This window comes from Microtus ochrogaster, chromosome 5, assembly GCF_000317375.1.
Source record: "Microtus ochrogaster isolate Prairie Vole_2 chromosome 5, MicOch1.0, whole genome shotgun sequence".
In the NCBI taxonomy this organism is placed as follows: Eukaryota; Metazoa; Chordata; class Mammalia; order Rodentia; family Cricetidae; genus Microtus; species Microtus ochrogaster.
In genome coordinates this window covers 91,160,054-91,177,512 of record NC_022012.1, presented here as the reverse complement: position 1 = coordinate 91,177,512, position 17,459 = coordinate 91,160,054, and the positions used below count along the sequence as shown (strand labels likewise).

The following is a 17,459-nucleotide window of genomic DNA, read 5'->3' as shown; positions in this document are numbered from 1 at the left end:
AGAGATCCGCCTGCCTCTGCCTCCCGAGTGCTGGGATTAAAGGCGTGCGCCACCATCGCCCGGCCCAGCCCCTAGTCTTTATCCATTTCTTTCAGCAGTGGCATGCGACTTTCAGAATTTTCAGTTTTATACTTAAAAAAATTATTTCAGCTGGGCGGTGGTGGCATTCCAGGATAGACTCCAAAGCTACAGAGAAACCCTGTCTCAAAAAAAAAAATCATTTCAAGCTGGGTGGTGATGGCGCACACCTTTAATCCCAGCACTTGGGAGGCAGAGGCAGGCAGATCTCCCTGAGTTCAAGGCCAGCCTGGTCTACAGAGTGAGTTCCAGGATAGACTCCAAAGCTACAGAGAAACCCTGTCTCGAAAAACTAAAAATAAATAAATAATTTTAATTATTTTGGTGCTATTGTAAGTTGAATTGCTTCTTAGATTATTATTATTATTTTGATTTTTGAGACAGGGTTTCTCCATGTAGCCCTGGCTGTCCTGGAGCTCACTCTGTAGACCAGGCTGGCTTTGAACTCACAGCGATCCTCCTGCCTCTGCCTCCCGAGTGCTGGGATTAGAGGTGTGCACCATTACCACCACCCAGCACTTCCTAGATTGTTGTTGTTTGGTTTTGGTTTTGATTTGTCTGTTTGGCGACAGTCTCTTATTAGCCCAGGCTACTCTGGAGTTGGCTGGGTTTCTGTCGGCTATCTCCACTTTCTGATCAGTGGCTGGGAATTTGTGTTTCTGTGTGTTAACCCTCAGGCACTAGGGCAGGCTGGCCCAAACTGGGGGAACTGCTTTGTAGTGACATCAGCCCTGGGAGAGATGATCCCATCAGGTGGGGAGCGAATGGCTGGTTTCCTTCTCTGTAGTCGAAATTGTCTTCAGTGAGGCTTTTTATGGTGATTATTTCAGACATCATCAGGTTTTAGAATGAGCAAACAGAAAAAGACCTCTAGTGGTACTCCAAGTGTAATCCAAGCTACTCAGGAAGCTGAGGCAGGAGGATTACAAGTTCAAGACCTAACTGAACTAAAGAGTGAGTTTACAGTCACTCTGGGTAATTTCGGGAACTCCTGATTTAACACACAAAGAGGACTGAGGTGGATTACTGTGTAAGACCCCATCTTCAGTCCCTTGTAGCAAACAAACCAGAGCAAGAAAAGGAGGGGCCTAGTAAGGAAGGCCTCGGGTTCCTGCTTCCTGGTCTTCTGGCCTGCAGGACACTGGGCCACAGGCAGCTGCGGCTTCATGTGGCTGGGACCCTGTGGGTATCAGGCTGCTGTGTGTTTTCCTGATGGCTTGCCCAGCTGGATTCACTCCTGCTTGCGAAAAGCTGACAAAAACAAGGACAACAAAATGAACTTCAAGGAACTGAAGGATTTCTTGAAGGAACTCAACATACAGGTGGACGACAGCTATGCCAGGAAGATCTTCAGGGTGAGCTGGCCAGGTGGCTGCGGGGCCTCGGTCCTGGTCGGGGCAGGGTCTGAGCCGGGTCTGAGCCCGGTCTGAGCCCGTGCTCTGCCCTGGCTTTGCAGGAATGTGACCACTCCCAGACAGACTCGCTGGAGGACGAGGAGATTGAGACCTTCTACAAGATGCTGACCCAGCGCGCGGAGATCGACCGAGTCTTTGCCGAGGCTGCAGGATCAGCGGAGACCCTGTCCGTGGAAAAGCTCGTCACGTTCCTGCAGCATCAGCAGCGGGAGGAGGCCGCAGGGCCAGCACTGGCCCTCTCCCTCATTGAGCGCTACGAACCCAGTGAGACTGGTGAGGGCCCAGCCATCCTGGAGCCACATATGACTGGGAGACTCTGATGGAACTGCAGACAGACAGACAGACAGACGTGCTGCAGGGAGCCAGCCCCAGGGTCGCTGATCAGTGTGTGACTCTCCTGTGTAAGCAGGTGCCTGAGAGAGAGAGCCCCAGTGTTTGTCCCATCTGTTCCTCTGCAGGGGCATTGAGTGTCCCTATCCCAAGACATAAGTGCCTGGGAAGCCAGGGTCATTGTTACTTCCCTCATTGAGTCTATCCTGGATCAGCATTGAGTCACGACCTAGAAAAGACACAGCACCGCTTAGCAGGCCAGCCTGTCAGCGTAGTGAGACCCGTCTCAAAGTGTAGCGTTAAAGAGGACTGGGAATACCGCTCAGTGGTAGTATGAAAGACCCTGCAGTCAACTCTGGGGCTCGGAGGCGATGTCACCCAGAAGGGAAGGAAGGGAAAGAGGCAGGGCCTCACTCCACTGTGACCACAATCTCACGGGGAGCCCAGGACGTCTGCTCCCCAGAGCTGCAGATCACCAGCTGAAGGCGGGTGGGCAGGCAGAGTAGAGAAGAGACTTCTCTCCACAGCGGTAGGCAACTGTCTCTGACTGGAAATGGTGGCTTCTTCCTACCTAGCCAAGGCGCAGCGGCAGATGACCAAGGACGGCTTCCTCATGTACTTGCTGTCCGCCAACGGCAGCGCCTTCAACCTGGCGCACCGCCGTGTCTACCAGGACATGGGCCAGCCACTCAGCCACTACTTAGTGTCTTCTTCCCACAACACCTACCTGCTGGAAGACCAGCTCAGAGGGCCCAGCAGCACGGAGGCCTACATCCGGTGCGGTCCAGGGGCGGAGCTGTTAGGGGCGGGGCAGGGTGGGATCCAGGACAGGATCTAGAGGGTCCTAGCCCAGCTGTCACCACCCCCTGCAGGGCTCTGTGCAAAGGCTGTCGCTGCCTGGAGCTCGACTGCTGGGATGGTCCCAATCAGGAACCTATCATCTACCACGGCTACACTTTCACCTCCAAGATTCTTTTCTGTGACGTGCTCAGGGCCATCCGGGACTATGCCTTCAAGGTTGGTCGTGCCCATGGGAGTGAGGAGAGGCCACTAGGGGAGGACAATCATCTAACTCATCTTGGGGCTTCTAGGCATCCCCCTACCCAGTCATCCTGTCCCTGGAGAACCACTGCAGTCTGGAGCAGCAGCGAGTGATGGCGCTTCACCTGAAGGCTATCCTGGGGCCCATGCTGTTGGACCAGCCCCTGGAGGGGGTTACCATGAGCTTGCCTTCCCCTGAGGTACCGAGTGGGTACCCTGAAGGCAGGGAAGGGAACCTGGCTGGGAGGCCTATGTGGGTCCTCACCAGGGAGTTGTTTATCCTCAGCAACTGAAGGGCAAGATCCTGCTGAAAGGGAAGAAGTTTGGAGGGCTGCTTCCTGCTGGAGGGGAAAACGGGCCTGAGGCCACTGATGTGTCCGACGAAGATGAAGCCGCGGAAATGGAGGACGAGACCGTGCGGAGCCAAGTGCAGCAGAAGCCCAAGGTTCTAGGGGAAGCTGTGGAGGTGGGGTGGCCCCAGGTCCGTCCCGCTCCCATTGCCCATGGGAGGTTTGCCTTGTCTTAGTTTTTCTGTGGCTGCCATTCAGACCTTCTGCCCCCTCTCTCTGTCTGTCTCCTCTCTCTCACTGTTGTCTGGGTTTCTGGCACTCAGTGCCCACCTTGTCCTACCCTGTGGCTCTAACCTGGGCCTCCCCGTGGCCTCCAGGAGGATAAGCTAAAGCTGGCGCCTGAGCTCTCTGACATGGTCGTTTACTGCAAGAGTGTCCACTTTGGTGGCTTCTCCAATCCTAGCACCTACGGGCAGGCATTCTATGAGATGGCTTCCTTCTCTGAGAACCGTGCCCTCCGGCTGCTCCAGGAGTCAGGTGAGCACCTGTTCTTGCAGGCATATGAACCTGGCCATCTGGACTGGTCTAGACCGGGGCTACCCTCCACCCTTGCCCAGGCCCTAAGCTAGCACTCCCTGCTTTATGCCCGGACAGAACTGGTGAGGTGGGGTGGGATGGGGTGGGTAGGTGTGTCTTTAGCCCACCAAGGCCTTCACTGCTGACCCCACCTTTCCTCAGGAAATAGTTTTGTCCGCCACAACGTGAACCACCTGAGCAGGATCTACCCAGCTGGGAGAAGAACAGACTCCTCCAACTACAGTCCTGTGGAGATGTGGAATGGGGGCTGCCAGATCGGTACGGACCAGCTGGGATGGACGGTGGGGGGGGTTAGAAAGAGCACCTGACCTTGATGTCCAGTGGCCTAGAGCCCTGAAGGTCACAGGATGGAAGGTCTGAGAACCTGAGAATGTTTGGGTGCCAACCAAGAGCTGAGCATGGAACTTGCCCAGCCAGCAAGTCTGTGCCCGAAATGGAGCAGGTAGTTCAGCCGTTGACGTGCTTGCCTGGCTTGCAGGACATCATCCTGGGTTCAAAACTCTGCACTGCAGAGAACAGGAGTGGTATCATGCATCCTCCCAGCCTTTTTGAGGAGGAGGCAGGGATGGGGTAGGGTAGGTGGGTTTGGAGCTCAAGATCTTCCTTGGCCACATAGTGAATTCAAGGCCAGACTGGGCTACAGGAGATGCTGCCTCAAAACCCAACAAAACAAGCTGGGGAAATGACTCAGTCAGCTAAATGTTTGCCATCCAAACAATACAGACAAGGTCCTGCATTGGGATCCCTACCCATGTAACGTGTCAGGAGTGATGACACACACCATACACACACTGTACACACACTGTAACCCCAGCACTGAGGAGGCAGAGGTAGGCTGCTCTCTGGAGCTCATAGCCAGCCCGTCTGGTGGATTGGTAAGCTCCAGGTTCTATAGAGACCCTGTCCCCCAAAATAAAGAATAATTGAGAAAGATGTCAGACATTGACCTCTGGCCTCCATGTATGTATAAACACATGCACACAGTCATGTGAACACACACTTATATTACATACACACACACACACACACAAATAAATAGGACGTGATCAGTGTGGTGGGTCAGGTAGGATGATGGGAAGACAGGAGACACTGGAGCATCATTGGATCCTGCTCCCAATGAACGCAGGAACTCGACTATAGTGCATTCTGAACAGGCTGGGCTTGAGGACTCTGGAGCCAGCCTGCAGCTTGTGTATACTCTGATCTACCTGCAGTGGCTCTCAACTTCCAAACCCCTGGGCCAGAGATGGATGTATACCTGGGCCGCTTCCAGGACAATGGGGCCTGTGGGTATGTGCTGAAACCTGCCTTCCTGAGAGACCCCAACACCACCTTCAACTCACGTGCCCTGACTCAGGGGCCCTGGTGGGCTCGGAAGAGGCTCCGTGTCCGGGTATGGCCAGACACAGAAGGAACAGCTGCCTGTGGGGATCTGTCCTGCTCACTGCTGTCTGCGAATGCTCACTGTCCCCACCTTCCCTTAGATCATCTCAGGACAGCAGCTGCCAAAAGTCAACAAGAGCAAGAATTCAATCGTGGACCCCAAGGTGATAGTGGAGATCCACGGTGTGAGCCGGGACGTGGCCAGCCGCCAGACCGCAGTGATTACCAATAATGGTATAGTGTACACAGGCTGGGTTGGGCCAGGCCGATGATGCTGGTGACCTTGCTGTTGACATGGTGTTTGTTCTTCTAGGTTTCAACCCCTGGTGGGACACGGAGTTTGAGTTTGAGGTGGCCGTGCCTGACCTTGCCCTTGTACGCTTTGTAGTAGAGGACTACGATGCCTCCTCCAAGAACGACTTTATTGGCCAGAGTACTATCCCCTGGAGCAGCCTCAAGCAGGGTGAGTGTTGATGGGAAGGGGCCAGCCAGCAGCAGCGGACAGGTCCTGGCTTCCCCCAGCCTGCAGATCACTCCACCTGGAGCATCTTCTCCCAGTGACCAGAACTGTCCTTCCCACCAGGGTACCGCCACGTCCACCTCTTGTCTAAGAACGGAGACCAGCATCCGTCAGCCACACTGTTTGTGAAGATTTCCCTCCAGGACTAAGCCTGGGGGTGGGTGAGGTCCACTCTGAGTGGGCCATGCTGTGTCCACCCCCGGGGCAAGTCTGGCATTGTTGCACCAACTTCTGATGTGGAGCACGAGGGCCTGAACTGTCTTTAGCTCTAATACATCAACTGTGCTTCCTGCCTCTCTGGGGACCCAGGAGCAGTCCAGTCCCTGGAGTGGCCAGACTTCCGTTAGGAACAACACTGCAGCCCTCCCGCTAGCTGTCTGAAGGTTGTGAGTTTTTATAAAAATCACTAGGTAAAGCTTTAGAGTCTTTTTACATAGACACCAGAGACTCCGTCAAGGCCTCATGCACACCCCTTCCCGCCATCATGGGGTTGTCTGGAGTGAGCAGGCAGAAGGAACCCTTTCCACCCAGGAGGGTATTACCCAGAGTGCCACAGGGCCCTGCTGCCGAGAAGGTGAAGGCACACAGGCCACACCTGACACCAACCAACTGGCTTTTTATTAGGAATGGGGAGGTATTCCAGGAGACTCGGGGTGTGGCGAGCAGGGCTCCCCCAGCTCAGAAGAAACCCAGCTTCTTTTTCTCTTGCTGCTGCTTCCACTTGGCCATGCTGTAGAACTCCTCCTTGGATTTCCCAAAGATGTCTTGAAAGTCAGAGTCTGAGAGATAGAACTGGGGGAGGGGGTAGGAGTGGCGGTGGGAGGGACAGGATTCTTGTGCCACCCAGAGGTGTGATCCATCCACACTTCTCCAGGCTGCCCATTGCCTGTCTGTGACCACTACGGGGGGCAGAGTACCTGGGGCCCCTCCAGTGCAGAGTTAGGTCGCAGGCCAGTGTTGACAACAAGTGTCTGGTACCTACCTCCTTGCGGGCAGGATCCACTCCCTGTGGCAGGTCCTCCACAGCCTGGTGCATCAGCCTTTCCCGGGGCAGGCTCCCATTGGCTGCTGAGCTGCTGCAGCCCTCGCTAGGGCTTTTGCTGGGGTTCTTGCCATCCACTCTGTGGCCCAGCATTAGATCATTCTCTGGGCTTTCCTGGGAACTCTTGAAGGCCAGTAGGGTCGAGGGACCTGCCTTGTTGTCAACCGGCCCTCGAGTTAGCTGGAAGTTATGTACTTCCTGTCCAGAGAAAAGCTCACAGAAGATGAAGGACTGGAGCCCACTAAAGATCACATTGAACCCACAGGCCTCTTGGCACCATCTGAACCCAGACCACTATGTGGGGCCTCCAGGAAAACTGCTGGACACTTACTGCTGTTATCTCAGAGATGGCAGACGCTGGGCCCAGGCTTCCTTCCACAGCCTCCTCATAGGACTGGTTGTTCTGGGGGGGGGCAGGAGTTGGGGCGGGAGTTGGCATAGGACTGGTTGTTCTCGGGGGGGGCAGAAGTTAGGGCAGGATTGGGGGGACTGGCAAGGGAAGGAGCTCCCCGAAACCCAGGCAGGAGCCTAAAGGACAAGGTCAGGTCTCCCCCTTACTCATGGGAGATCCTCAGCCTGGGGGGGGGCTCTTACAATGCTCCCCAAGACAGATGGGGGAGGGGTGCTAGGCCTCACCATCCACCTGTAAGGGTCCCAGGTGACAAACCACCCAGTGAAGGTGGCAGGCTCATGGCCCTGCTTGACCAGAATGATGGGTGTGTCCAGGATCCTCTCTGCTGGGTGAGTCCTCAGGTACTCCCGGCCCCAGGCCACTGCCTCCTTCCTCTGCTCACCTGCTTCTTCCCCAAGCCACAGGAAGATCTGGGCCACAGAGAAAGCCTGGGCTGGGACAGGTGGAGGACCCCCCTGATTTGGTCACCTCCTCCCGACTCCATGCTGCCAGGAAGCCTCAAAACCCTGCGTGCATATGCCTCGCCAAGAGCACTTGCCCAGCAAGTTGAGATGCTCCCACGCTGTGAACACTTGCCATCACAGGCATGCAAACATGCATCTAATATAAATAGTTACAAATCACTAGCGTGTGCTAGGAACTAAACACGCAACAGTGAAAGGAATCCAAGTTACTGTTCCCAAACCAGGTAGTGTGGCATGTGTCTGTAATGACGACACTGGCAAGGTAGAGGCAGGAGGATCAGTTAGTTCAAGGCCATACTTGGCTACCAGAGAGAGTTTGAGGCTAAAAAAAGAGGGCCTGGGGTTTCTTGCTTAGTCAAGTCCTGGGCTGACACCTAGAGGGGGTGGACAGGCCCAAAATCCCAGCAGAGCCATAGGCCAGAGGAAGTTCAGGTTACGTAGTGAGCTTAAAACCATTCTGGCCTATAGAGACTCTGTCTCAAAAGAAGCAAAGAGTTGGGAAAAATCTCTGCTCTCAGAGTCTTCATGGGAGAGCAGGCCACATGTATGTTTCAGAAGAAAGTGAAGAAGGATCAGGCAGTGCCGAGGCCGTAAGCAGGATGTGCCTGGCATGCTCGGGACGGTGAGAGCCGCCACGGCTGGAAAAAGGGCAGGAGGTGGAGTCCGGAGATTTGATCAGAGAGCGCTGGCTAGGTAATAGGGGAGCTTGTGAAGTGGGGAAGAGCGGGGAGATGTAGTCTGGGCTTGGGAGCTCAACCTCCTCGGAACTCAGACAATACCACACACAGTGACACACAGACACACACAGTGATGTCACATTTGGCTACATACACCATCTCATAGCCACGCAGAATTTCACATCCCCACAGCCCCACACATGCAGTTGCTCAGCCACGCCAACAGCCTTTCATGTGTCCTTTCTTTCCGTCTCACACAGACACACGTGTACAGGCAGCGCCACCAGCTACAACTGGTCTGGCCGGTTCTGTATAGTACTGGACCACACAATCGCTGTCATCGTCTGCCCAGTCAAATGTGCAGGTTCAGAGAATCGTTGCATGCATGCTATTATCCAATCAGTGTTTCCATTTACTGCCATTACCACACAGTCAGTCACAGGCCCTCATGGGGAGTCATACATGGCATCATAGGACACACAGTAATATATACAGCATGCAAGGTTATGATCACACACAGCCCAGCTCTTGTTCCTAGTGTGTTGTGCTCTTCTTCTCACACCCAGACTCTCAATCCATGGCAACAATCAGTCACAGGCTAAGTTCACCTTCACACCCAACTCCACCAATGCGGACACGCCCAGCGTTCCCAGCCCAGCTGAGCTGGAGCGACTGCCTCACCTCCTGACAGGTGTCTAGTAACATGACGTCATACTTGTCCAAGTCCTCTTGGTCAAAGAACACCACTTCCGTGAGGACCAGGCAGCCCGAGGGGCTGGAGCATTCAAACAGTCGGGGCTGGGTGCTGGAGACCTCCTCGGGAAGCCTGGCCAGAGGAGGGGCTGTGAGGGGTGCCATCTGGGCCACACTGGCCCTTGGCATGTGTGCTCCACCCCCACCTCAGGGAAATCCGTCCTCTGGGACAGGAGACCTGGGCTTTCCTCTGGACTCCACCCACCCCTTGGCTTTGTCTGGGAGTGCCTGCTCTGGGCCAGGGTGCCTTTCTTCCAGGGGACAAATAGAGAAGGTGACTGAAAGTCTATCAGCTGCTCCATAGATGGGGCAAGGGAACCTGAGACCTAGTGGGGAGAAGCTGAGCTGAGGCCCTGTCCTCCTTAGAACGGGAGTCACCTGCATTCAGTTAAGCCAGGGAGTAGCCTCAGGTCCAGGGTGGGAGGAGGGGAGCAAGTCTGGGAGGGTTGTAGAGCATTTAACTACGTAAAGATGCATTACATTTGTGTGTGCTGTGTTTAATTACGTAAAGATGTGTTGCATTTGGTTTCACCTTGCCTGCCTACGGCACCTAATTTGGCCTAATAAAACGCTGGATGGCCAATAGCTAGGCAAAGGAGGAGTAGGAGGGGTTGGCGGGCAGAGAGAATAAAGTAGGAGGGTAATTCCAGGCTCGAAAGAGAGAAGGGAGCTAGGGGGAAAGAAAGGGACGGGACATGTAGGGGCCAGCAACCAGGCAGCTGCTAGACAGCCAGACACAGGGAAGTAGAACATACAGAAAGAAAGGTAACAAATCCCGAGGTAAACTGTAGATAAAAAGAAACAGATTAAAATAAGAGCTAAGATAAGGCCAAGCATTTAAAATTAATAAGAAGTCTCTGTGTCGTGATTTGGGAGCTGGTTGGTGGCCCAAAAGAGAGCCTGGTACATGAAAGCCCAGAAGACTTGGGTGGAGGGCAGCGCCCAGGGACTCAGCTCCTTTCTTAGTCTGCCCTTACCCCTGGGTTTGTCCTGCTAGGGATTGCCCCTAGAGGTGGTGCAGAAAGAGGATTCTGCCAGCAGAGGGCGCCATTTCTCCATTTGCCCTGGCATTGACCCCATCCAAGTTACCAAGGGCTGGAGACTGCAAGGCAGGCTCCCATGTCCCTGCGGGTGGAGGAGGGCGAGTCCCTCAGTTCTAGGCTTATCTTTCCAGCTCTCTGTGTGATTCATTAGTCACCACCTCCGGGCCTCAGCTCCTCCTCAAGATAAATATTTTCTCCTGTAATCCCATTACCTCTTGTTGCTGGGATAGGGGGCCCGGCCTCCGAGGGCTTCCCAGAAGTGGGGAGGCTCCCGACCCTCCAGCACCGTCTCCGTGTTATTTCCCGCGAAGATAGTGACCACCATCCGCGCCATCTCACGCTGGTCCCCATTACAGCCCTGGCAAGCAGAGGCTGGGTCAAACCCTACAGCAGGCAGGGCTCCACCTCCAGTCCCATGTCCATTCACTGGGGTCTGTGTGGAGCTGGACCTGAGCCAAGGGAGGCCTAAGCTATGCGGGAGACTCCTGTGAGCAAGGCTGAGTCTCTCTGGGCCCAGAGTGTGGATGAGAGACACTCAGGTTTGGGAGTCGTTTGCGGTTTATGCTAAAGATAAAACAACAATAACAACAACAAAACCCACAAGCAAACAAGACTAGGCCTCTCTCTCTTTCCCAGAGAGACTTGGGGAAAGTCCGCAAGCAGGAAGGAAGGCAGCCAGAGCCAGGCTTGCCTCTGCTCAGAGGAACCCCAGTTCACTTGTGAATCAGGGTTCCTGGGCCACTTCACACCACCCACAGAACCATCCCACTGGCCTCTATCTAGGTGGGTTTCAAGCCTGCATTCGGGTGGAGGGGATCCCTCTCTGACCCAGCGACACTTTCCCAAGTGGTGATGCACTGGTACCTTCCCAAACCAGAGGTAGCAGACATCTGTTGTGACCAGGAAGAAGATGTCACCGGACGTGAGGGAGGAAGCGCGGGCTGGCACCTCCATAGTTCTAGTGTTGAGGCTGTCAGCCCCTTGCATGTGGAACAGCCTTGTGCTGGAGATTGGCGGCCTCTTCCCTCCATTGTCTGCACACCCCTAGAAGAAGGTGGGGGCCCCCGGCTGAGGCAAGGGCTCCTGGGAGCAACCTCCCTGCCCTAGAGGTAAACAAACTGCTTCAAAGGCTACCACTGTCCTATGGCCCCTTTCAGATTAGATTGTCACCCATTTCAGAGGGCCCAGAGCAAGCTCCTGCCACCATGGTGTGCCACCTCATCTAGGCACAGAACCAACAGAGCCAGGGGTCATGAGACCTCTGAATTGGACCTTCATTTTTGTGGTTTTTGTTAGATAGATGATGATTGTTATTATTATTGATTATTATTATGAGTACGGGGTCATGAGACCTCTGAATTGGACCTTCATTTTTGTGGTTTTTGTTAGATAGATGATGATTGTTATTATTATTGATTATTATTATGAGTACGGGGTCATGAGACCTCTGAATTGGACCTTCATTTTTGTGGTTTTTGTTAGATAGATGATGATTGTTATTATTATTGATTATTATTATGAGTACATGCATGTGTACACGCGCTCGCGAAGGTCCTGGGATGTCAGATGTCATTCTGTCATTCTCAGGAATGCTCTCCACCTCCTCTGAGATAAGATCTCTCATGGCCGGGAGCTCACCAGTGACGCTACACTGTCTGGCCACTGTCTGGCCACTGAGCTCCGGGAATCCTCCTGTCTCCACTTCCCCCAGGCTAGGATCGCAAGCACGCAGCGTCACACCCAGCATCTTTGTGTGGAGGCTGGAGTCACTCACGCCCAGGCTTGCACACCTCTCCAGCCCCCGTGTCAAGGGGAAGTCCAACGTGGGCTCTACCTGGAAGACCACCAGCTGTCCCTGGAAGATGGCCAGGAAGTGGGGGGGCTCTCTGCCCATGGTCACATGTGCCTGCACCAGTGCTCCATGGTACATGAGGTCCATCTCCTCAGCATTGCCGTTCATGGCCTTGGTGTCTTCTATGGTGGTCTGGAGGCCCTGCAGAAGGGAGGGGGACATTAATGGCCTGGGGTTTCCTCTTTCACTCTTAAAGTCTAGGTCTCGGGCTGGAAGGCAGCTGACAGCCCAGCAGGTGTGCATACCTGCCACAGGTACAGGATGTACTGGACGCGGCCAAGTTCCTTGTATCTGTAGAGGGCAAGGTAGCAGTTTCCTGAGCACAACTGGCCATGGTGCTTGGGGTCCACAGGCTGCCTTTGTAAGTCCTGGATGCACCACACCTGGGGACCGAGGGACCCGTGGGCACAGATGAACCTTACCTGCAGCAGCCTGCCCACCCGCACCCAGCTGGGAAGCTCTCACTGGCTGCTCTGTGTCAGCAAGTGCTTGCCCAGTTCTGTGACTTCATGCTTCACATTGGACCTGTGAGAGACCCTTTCCCCACAGACCTTAGCAACCCCACGCCTTTGCTGGCCTCCCCTCCCCTCAGCACGGATTTAGTTTGCCTTCTGCACCTGGGAAAATAAGCGGAAGACTGGAATCTACACGATGGACCCAGCTCCTGGCCCCTGGCCACCTCCGTCTAGACCCCACTAGCTATGGCCCTGACTAGGGGCAGGCAGCACCCAGACAGTACCCCTCCCCCAGGCGCAGAGGTGCTCTGCTCAGGCCAGGAGGGCAGAAGCGAAGCTGAAAGAGAGGCCTTGGCGCTCTGGAGGGAAAATTTCTCTTTTCTTTGTAGTGTCATTGACAGCAACAACAAAACAAACCCCTAAATAAGCAAAAAAACAGGGTTGGGGTGTGATTTAGTTGGTCGAGTGCTTGTCTGGCATGCACGATGTCTTGGAACCCCTCAAAACCAGCATTCTGCCTGTAAGCCTGGCCCTGGGGAAGTGAGGCAGGAGAATCAGAAGTTCAAGGTCAGCCTTGACAGTCTAGTGAGTTTGAGGCCAGCTTGGGATATGTGAGACCCTGTGTAATAAAACAAACAGAAAACCAGCGACTGCTCAGGCTGAAGGGACAGCGCTTGCTCACATTTGTCTGAGTGATGGCTTGTTGCTATGGAAGCCACACCTCAGCTTTAGAACCAGACAGAACTGGTGGAAGTACGGGTCTGTGCAGGCTGGCTCTCCCAAGCCCCAGTTCTTCCCGCCTGTAGCTGGGGATCATAGCGCCAACCCCGCTGCACACCAACCACAGCGCCTGGTGTCCCTGACCCACAAACCCCACCGCACATATGGCAGCCTGGAACCTGCACCTGCTGTCCATTACCCACACAGACTGACAGCGAGCGTCACCAAAGGACCTTCCCTCTAGACCAGGACATCAGAACCCCGTGTTTTTCTGAAAAGACTGCCACAGCCCAAAACCTCCCTAGAGGTACACTTACCTGGGTGGGAGGACTCCCTACTTCCACAGGCCCCTCGCCTTTGTGCTTGGAGCTGATCCCAGACCCCCTTTGCGACTTCCTTGCCATCCTCCCTCTTGCTCCGTCCACCTGGCCCCTTCCTTTGCCTCTGCTTATTCCCCAGCCTCCTCCTTTCTCCTCTCCCCGGGTTTCCTCCATCACCCTGTCTCCTCTCAGTCTTCCCGCCCACTCCCTCTGTCTTCTTCTTCTCCCCTCTCCCGTTTCTTCTCCTCTCTCCATCTCTTCTCACCCATCACTTCTGGTCATCCATATAAGGGCAAATGTAGGCAGGACTTCTATTTCCTCTGCCCTCAGTTTTCCTACAGATTTAGACTCCACCCCTGTCTCCTCACACAGACACACACAGGTTGAGTAGCCTTGTTCCCTTTCCCAGAGGCTCATAGCACCCCCACATTAGGAGATGCTTGGGGGCCAGATTGGACCATAATCTCTGCGTCCATTTTTTTTAATTAATTTATTTGTTTGTTTGTTTGTTTTTGGTTTTTCGAGACAGGGTTTCTCTATAGCTTTGGAGCCTGTCCTGGAACTAGCTCTTGTAGACCAGGTATTTATTCTGTATACAGTGTTCTGACTGCATGGCTGCTTGCATACCAGAAGAGGGCGCCACATCTCATTATAGATGACTGAGCCGCCATGTGCATGCTGGGAACTGAACTCAGGACTTCTAGGAAGAGCAGCCAGTGCTCTTAACCTCTGAGTCATCTCTCCAGCTGGACTTAAAACAGGCTTGAGGGAACTAAGGGTTCTGCCTTAATACCCAACAGGTCAGCATGAGAACACTGGACTGAGGCCAGATGAGGGGTTTGTAACAGGTGTGCAGGGTCCGTGATTTATGTGTCTGCACCAGAGTTGGCCACAGGGCATGGTTCATTGTCCAGGTGTTGTCCAGCTGTGTGCCTGTGAGTGAGTGTCCATGGTGTGTGCGAGCCAGCTGTTGGAGAGTGGAAATGTATGCGTGGGGGGGTTCCTGGGTCGCTTTAGCTGTTGAGACAGTGTCTCTTGTCATTCAGCCTGGCCAGCGTGCTGGGTTTGCAGGTGTGACTCCAAGTCAACTGTTCCTCAATCAGCTGTTCTCTATCCGTGTGTGCATACCCCCACCCCCAAGCCAGTGCCCTCACCTCCACTTGCCCAGAGCCGTCATCCACCATTCTGAGCTGGGCCGCTAGCTCAGGCTGGGTGTGCAGCTTGCTTACATCCAGTTTTGCCTGCATCCGTTTATCTGTGTATGGAGTTTAGAGTCAGTGACATTCCTCAGTGTCCCTGGGCCCAGGCCCTCCTCACCCTTCTCACGGGCCCAGGACACGCCCTCTTTCTGCTCATCCTCCTCACCTGTTCTGCCCCCTCCTGATTTAGAATCCCCAGCAACCTCTGGTTCCGTCCAGGTCTGCCCATGTCCCAGGCTCCACCCCCGCATCCCCAGGCTCCACCCCCGCATCCCCAGGCTCCACCCCCTACTCACAGCCCACTCGGTGTTTTTCCCCATCTGGCTCCTTCGACCACGTCTGGAACAGCTGCTGGAAGGCGGTTGACTCTGCACCATCGCTCACCACCTCCACGTTGGTGTAGCTTGGGTAGCCCTTGGCCTGGATGAAGCCCTGGGACACAACTCTGTCAGGCAGGCCTGAGGCCCAAGGACTCTAGGCTGTGTTCAGCCCCCAGAAACATCCGTCAACTGTGGCTACCAAGACATCCAAGTTCTGAACTGCATCACTTAACTAACCATGTGACGCTTTTTACAAGCTGGCTCCCTCGCCACTGATCTTCCGGTCTCTGAGGGTAGGCAGAGGCCCCTTAGTCCAAGCCTGGTGAAGCACTGGCCATGACATACCCTACTGTCCCATAAATCTCCTCTGCCCCAAGTGGAGAGGGTACTCAGGCCTCAAGGCCAGGCTGAGACCTGCACACGTGACATCTTGGCTCTCAGGAATCTTCCCCGTCACATAAGGTTTCGGGGTAGACACACTCACTTCCTGACCCTGGAATATGTTCCAGGAGAGCCATTTCTTCCCTTCAACCCCAGGCAGGGCATCCTGAATCAGATCTGTCTTGCTTCCCCAGAGGGGCCCCAGGACCTCACCACAGCCCTGGTGAATGCAGACTTCTTATCCTGGGGACTGGACTTCCGTCCCTGCCACATGTAAATCTTGAAGCCACCCTGGTCCAGGAGATAGCAGCCCTAGGAAAAAGGTTGAGTCTGGTCAGCAGGGACCGGGGTTATGAGGGGAAAGGGTGGGGTACCAGATCCGGGCTTTTCTTACTTCCTCTTGCAGGAGGTCCTGGGTCAATGGGCGGGTCGCCAATTCCTGGACCACCAGGTCCATTCCCTTCTCAAAGACACTGTGGGGCAGGCATCCAGATGTGGACAGTTGGTCTCTTCCTGGCCTGATGCCAGCCTAGTACCCTTGAACTCCTCTGGTTTCCCAGAGACTAAAGTCATGAGTTGTCAACTCAAGTACTGTGCCTCTCCTCGGGGCTTAGGTAGCTCCTTGACCCCCCACAGGGCCTCAGTTTTTCCCATCTGTACTATGGGATTTTCACTGATGCTACCACATGCCACGCAAGAGTGCAGATCATATGGGCCCATCACCCCACTTGACCTTCCCTGGAGACCTCCGTGTATTTACTAGAGGTTTCCGTGGAGAAGCTTTGTTGTTTTAATAACGACACACAGTTATGAACCCTCACTATCCCCGTGTCCTCCCCCAGTTCTGCTCACTGGTAGAGACGGACGTTGGCCTTCTGCTGCTGGCTAACGCTGTCGCTGGGCACAGCAGCACTCATGCTGCCTGATCTGCAGCCCAGCACAGCCTCCATGATGTGTACCAGGTCCGTGGCTTTGTTCTCGTCCTCCACCACACCGATCTGGGCACGGCCACCGCGCTCCCTGTCCCTGAGGCTGCAAGTCAGGGCCAGTGCCTGCCGGAGAGGAGCCGGGGCTCAAAGCTTGCTGGGAGCGGCTCCTCGTTCCACACACAGCCCAGCCAGGTCTTTCTTGGTACCCATAGGCACGGGGATAGGGCCAGGGGAGCTGGTGTCCTGTCATTTTAGTGTTCCCAGGTCTGCTGTGCTCTACCTAACAGAGGCCCGAGCCCACTACCCCTTGAGGTGGTCAGATGATGGGCACTTAAAGAGCTTCCTCTCCCCAAGTCCTGTACTCCCGGTTCTTAGGGCAGACACTGACCCGTGACTTCTCAGAAATGCTGGTTTTGGGTCCATTCCATTGGATCATCACCTTGCCCAGGTCCAACAGGAAGATGTCTCCCTTATTAAAGCTGTTCCAGGACAAGGTCACCTTCCAGAGTCAGGAGAGAGGTGTGGAGGGAAAAGGTGTCAGACCACCAGAACCAAAGGCTGGGGGAGGAAGAAGGGGGAAGGGGGAGAGGGGGAAGAGCGAGGCAGGGTGTGTCGCCTGTATGCGTGAGGTTGTGTGCAGCTGTTTATGTGTGTATGTGAGATAGTGCCTGCCACAGCATGCAGGCTTGCACCATCATAGCTACACGTGACCTTTCATGTGGTTATACAGAAGCGGGACATAGGCAATTGCTTATCTCTGTATGAACATGTATACATGCGTATATGGGACATATCATGTATGGACAGGAGCATGTTCTCAAGGGAACAGTATCTATGTGTCTGTGTGGTGACAGTATGAAATGGAGCGTAAGGATGGTTATTGAAACAGACACATTTTGAGGACACTGAATAATCCCAATGGCATAATGGGTTAACCAAGGACTACATGACGCCCATCCCCACCTGACCAGGATTCTGTGGGGTTGTGGTGCCGAGCCTGGGAAGGATTGTGTGCTTCCCAGGGCTGCTGTAAGCTTGGTTGACTGTCACATAAAGGGGGGACTAAGGGGTCACCCCCCACCACACTGTGGATGATGTTCATTGCGCAAACTCTGGCCGCGAGCAGAATGCCTTGCTTCTCTGTTAATTTCCTGGTGCGTGAATGAAAGGGCATTGCTTGGACTGGAGTGAGGGTGCACCCCGGAATGACAGGGGTAGACAGTGTGAGTGTGTGTGTG

At 54.5% G+C, this 17,459-nt stretch overlaps 2 protein-coding genes across 5 annotated transcripts in view; one reads left to right on the top strand and one right to left on the bottom strand.

Annotated features, from left to right (window-relative positions):
- Plcd1 (phospholipase C delta 1) overlaps positions 1–6,055 on the top strand; it is a 21,257-nt gene extending 15,202 nt beyond the window's left edge. For all 3 annotated transcript variants that reach the window (XM_005348078.3, XM_026779525.1, XM_026779524.1), the window contains 12 exons: positions 1,304–1,433; positions 1,535–1,766; positions 2,399–2,600; positions 2,696–2,840; positions 2,915–3,064; positions 3,151–3,309; positions 3,532–3,691; positions 3,893–4,009; positions 4,966–5,144; positions 5,236–5,368; positions 5,448–5,597; positions 5,718–6,055. In XM_005348078.3, the coding sequence (XP_005348135.1) occupies positions 1,304–1,433; positions 1,535–1,766; positions 2,399–2,600; positions 2,696–2,840; positions 2,915–3,064; positions 3,151–3,309; positions 3,532–3,691; positions 3,893–4,009; positions 4,966–5,144; positions 5,236–5,368; positions 5,448–5,597; positions 5,718–5,803 (1,843 nt within the window). In that variant the 3' untranslated portion in view covers positions 5,804–6,055. The remainder of the gene's footprint in view (positions 1–1,303; positions 1,434–1,534; positions 1,767–2,398; positions 2,601–2,695; positions 2,841–2,914; positions 3,065–3,150; positions 3,310–3,531; positions 3,692–3,892; positions 4,010–4,965; positions 5,145–5,235; positions 5,369–5,447; positions 5,598–5,717) is intronic.
- A 168-nt stretch (positions 6,056–6,223) lies between these two features.
- The window catches only part of Vill (villin like), a 13,302-nt gene continuing 2,066 nt past the window's right edge, over positions 6,224–17,459 (bottom strand). The window contains exons 5-19 of one of the 2 annotated variants that reach the window (XM_005348075.2): positions 16,610–16,720; positions 16,145–16,344; positions 15,687–15,765; positions 15,506–15,604; positions 14,888–15,023; positions 14,547–14,647; positions 12,143–12,280; positions 11,880–12,038; positions 10,910–11,089; positions 10,258–10,403; positions 8,931–9,075; positions 7,333–7,518; positions 7,028–7,099; positions 6,637–6,894; positions 6,224–6,446 (exon numbers count right to left, since the gene is read on the bottom strand). In XM_005348075.2, the coding sequence (XP_005348132.1) occupies positions 6,333–6,446; positions 6,637–6,894; positions 7,028–7,099; positions 7,333–7,518; positions 8,931–9,075; positions 10,258–10,403; positions 10,910–11,089; positions 11,880–12,038; positions 12,143–12,280; positions 14,547–14,647; positions 14,888–15,023; positions 15,506–15,604; positions 15,687–15,765; positions 16,145–16,344; positions 16,610–16,720 (2,124 nt within the window). In that variant the 3' untranslated portion in view covers positions 6,224–6,332. The remainder of the gene's footprint in view (positions 6,447–6,636; positions 6,895–7,027; positions 7,100–7,332; positions 7,519–8,930; positions 9,076–10,257; positions 10,404–10,909; positions 11,090–11,879; positions 12,039–12,142; positions 12,281–14,546; positions 14,648–14,887; positions 15,024–15,505; positions 15,605–15,686; positions 15,766–16,144; positions 16,345–16,609; positions 16,721–17,459) is intronic. The other variant, XM_005348076.2, reaches the window with a different exon arrangement.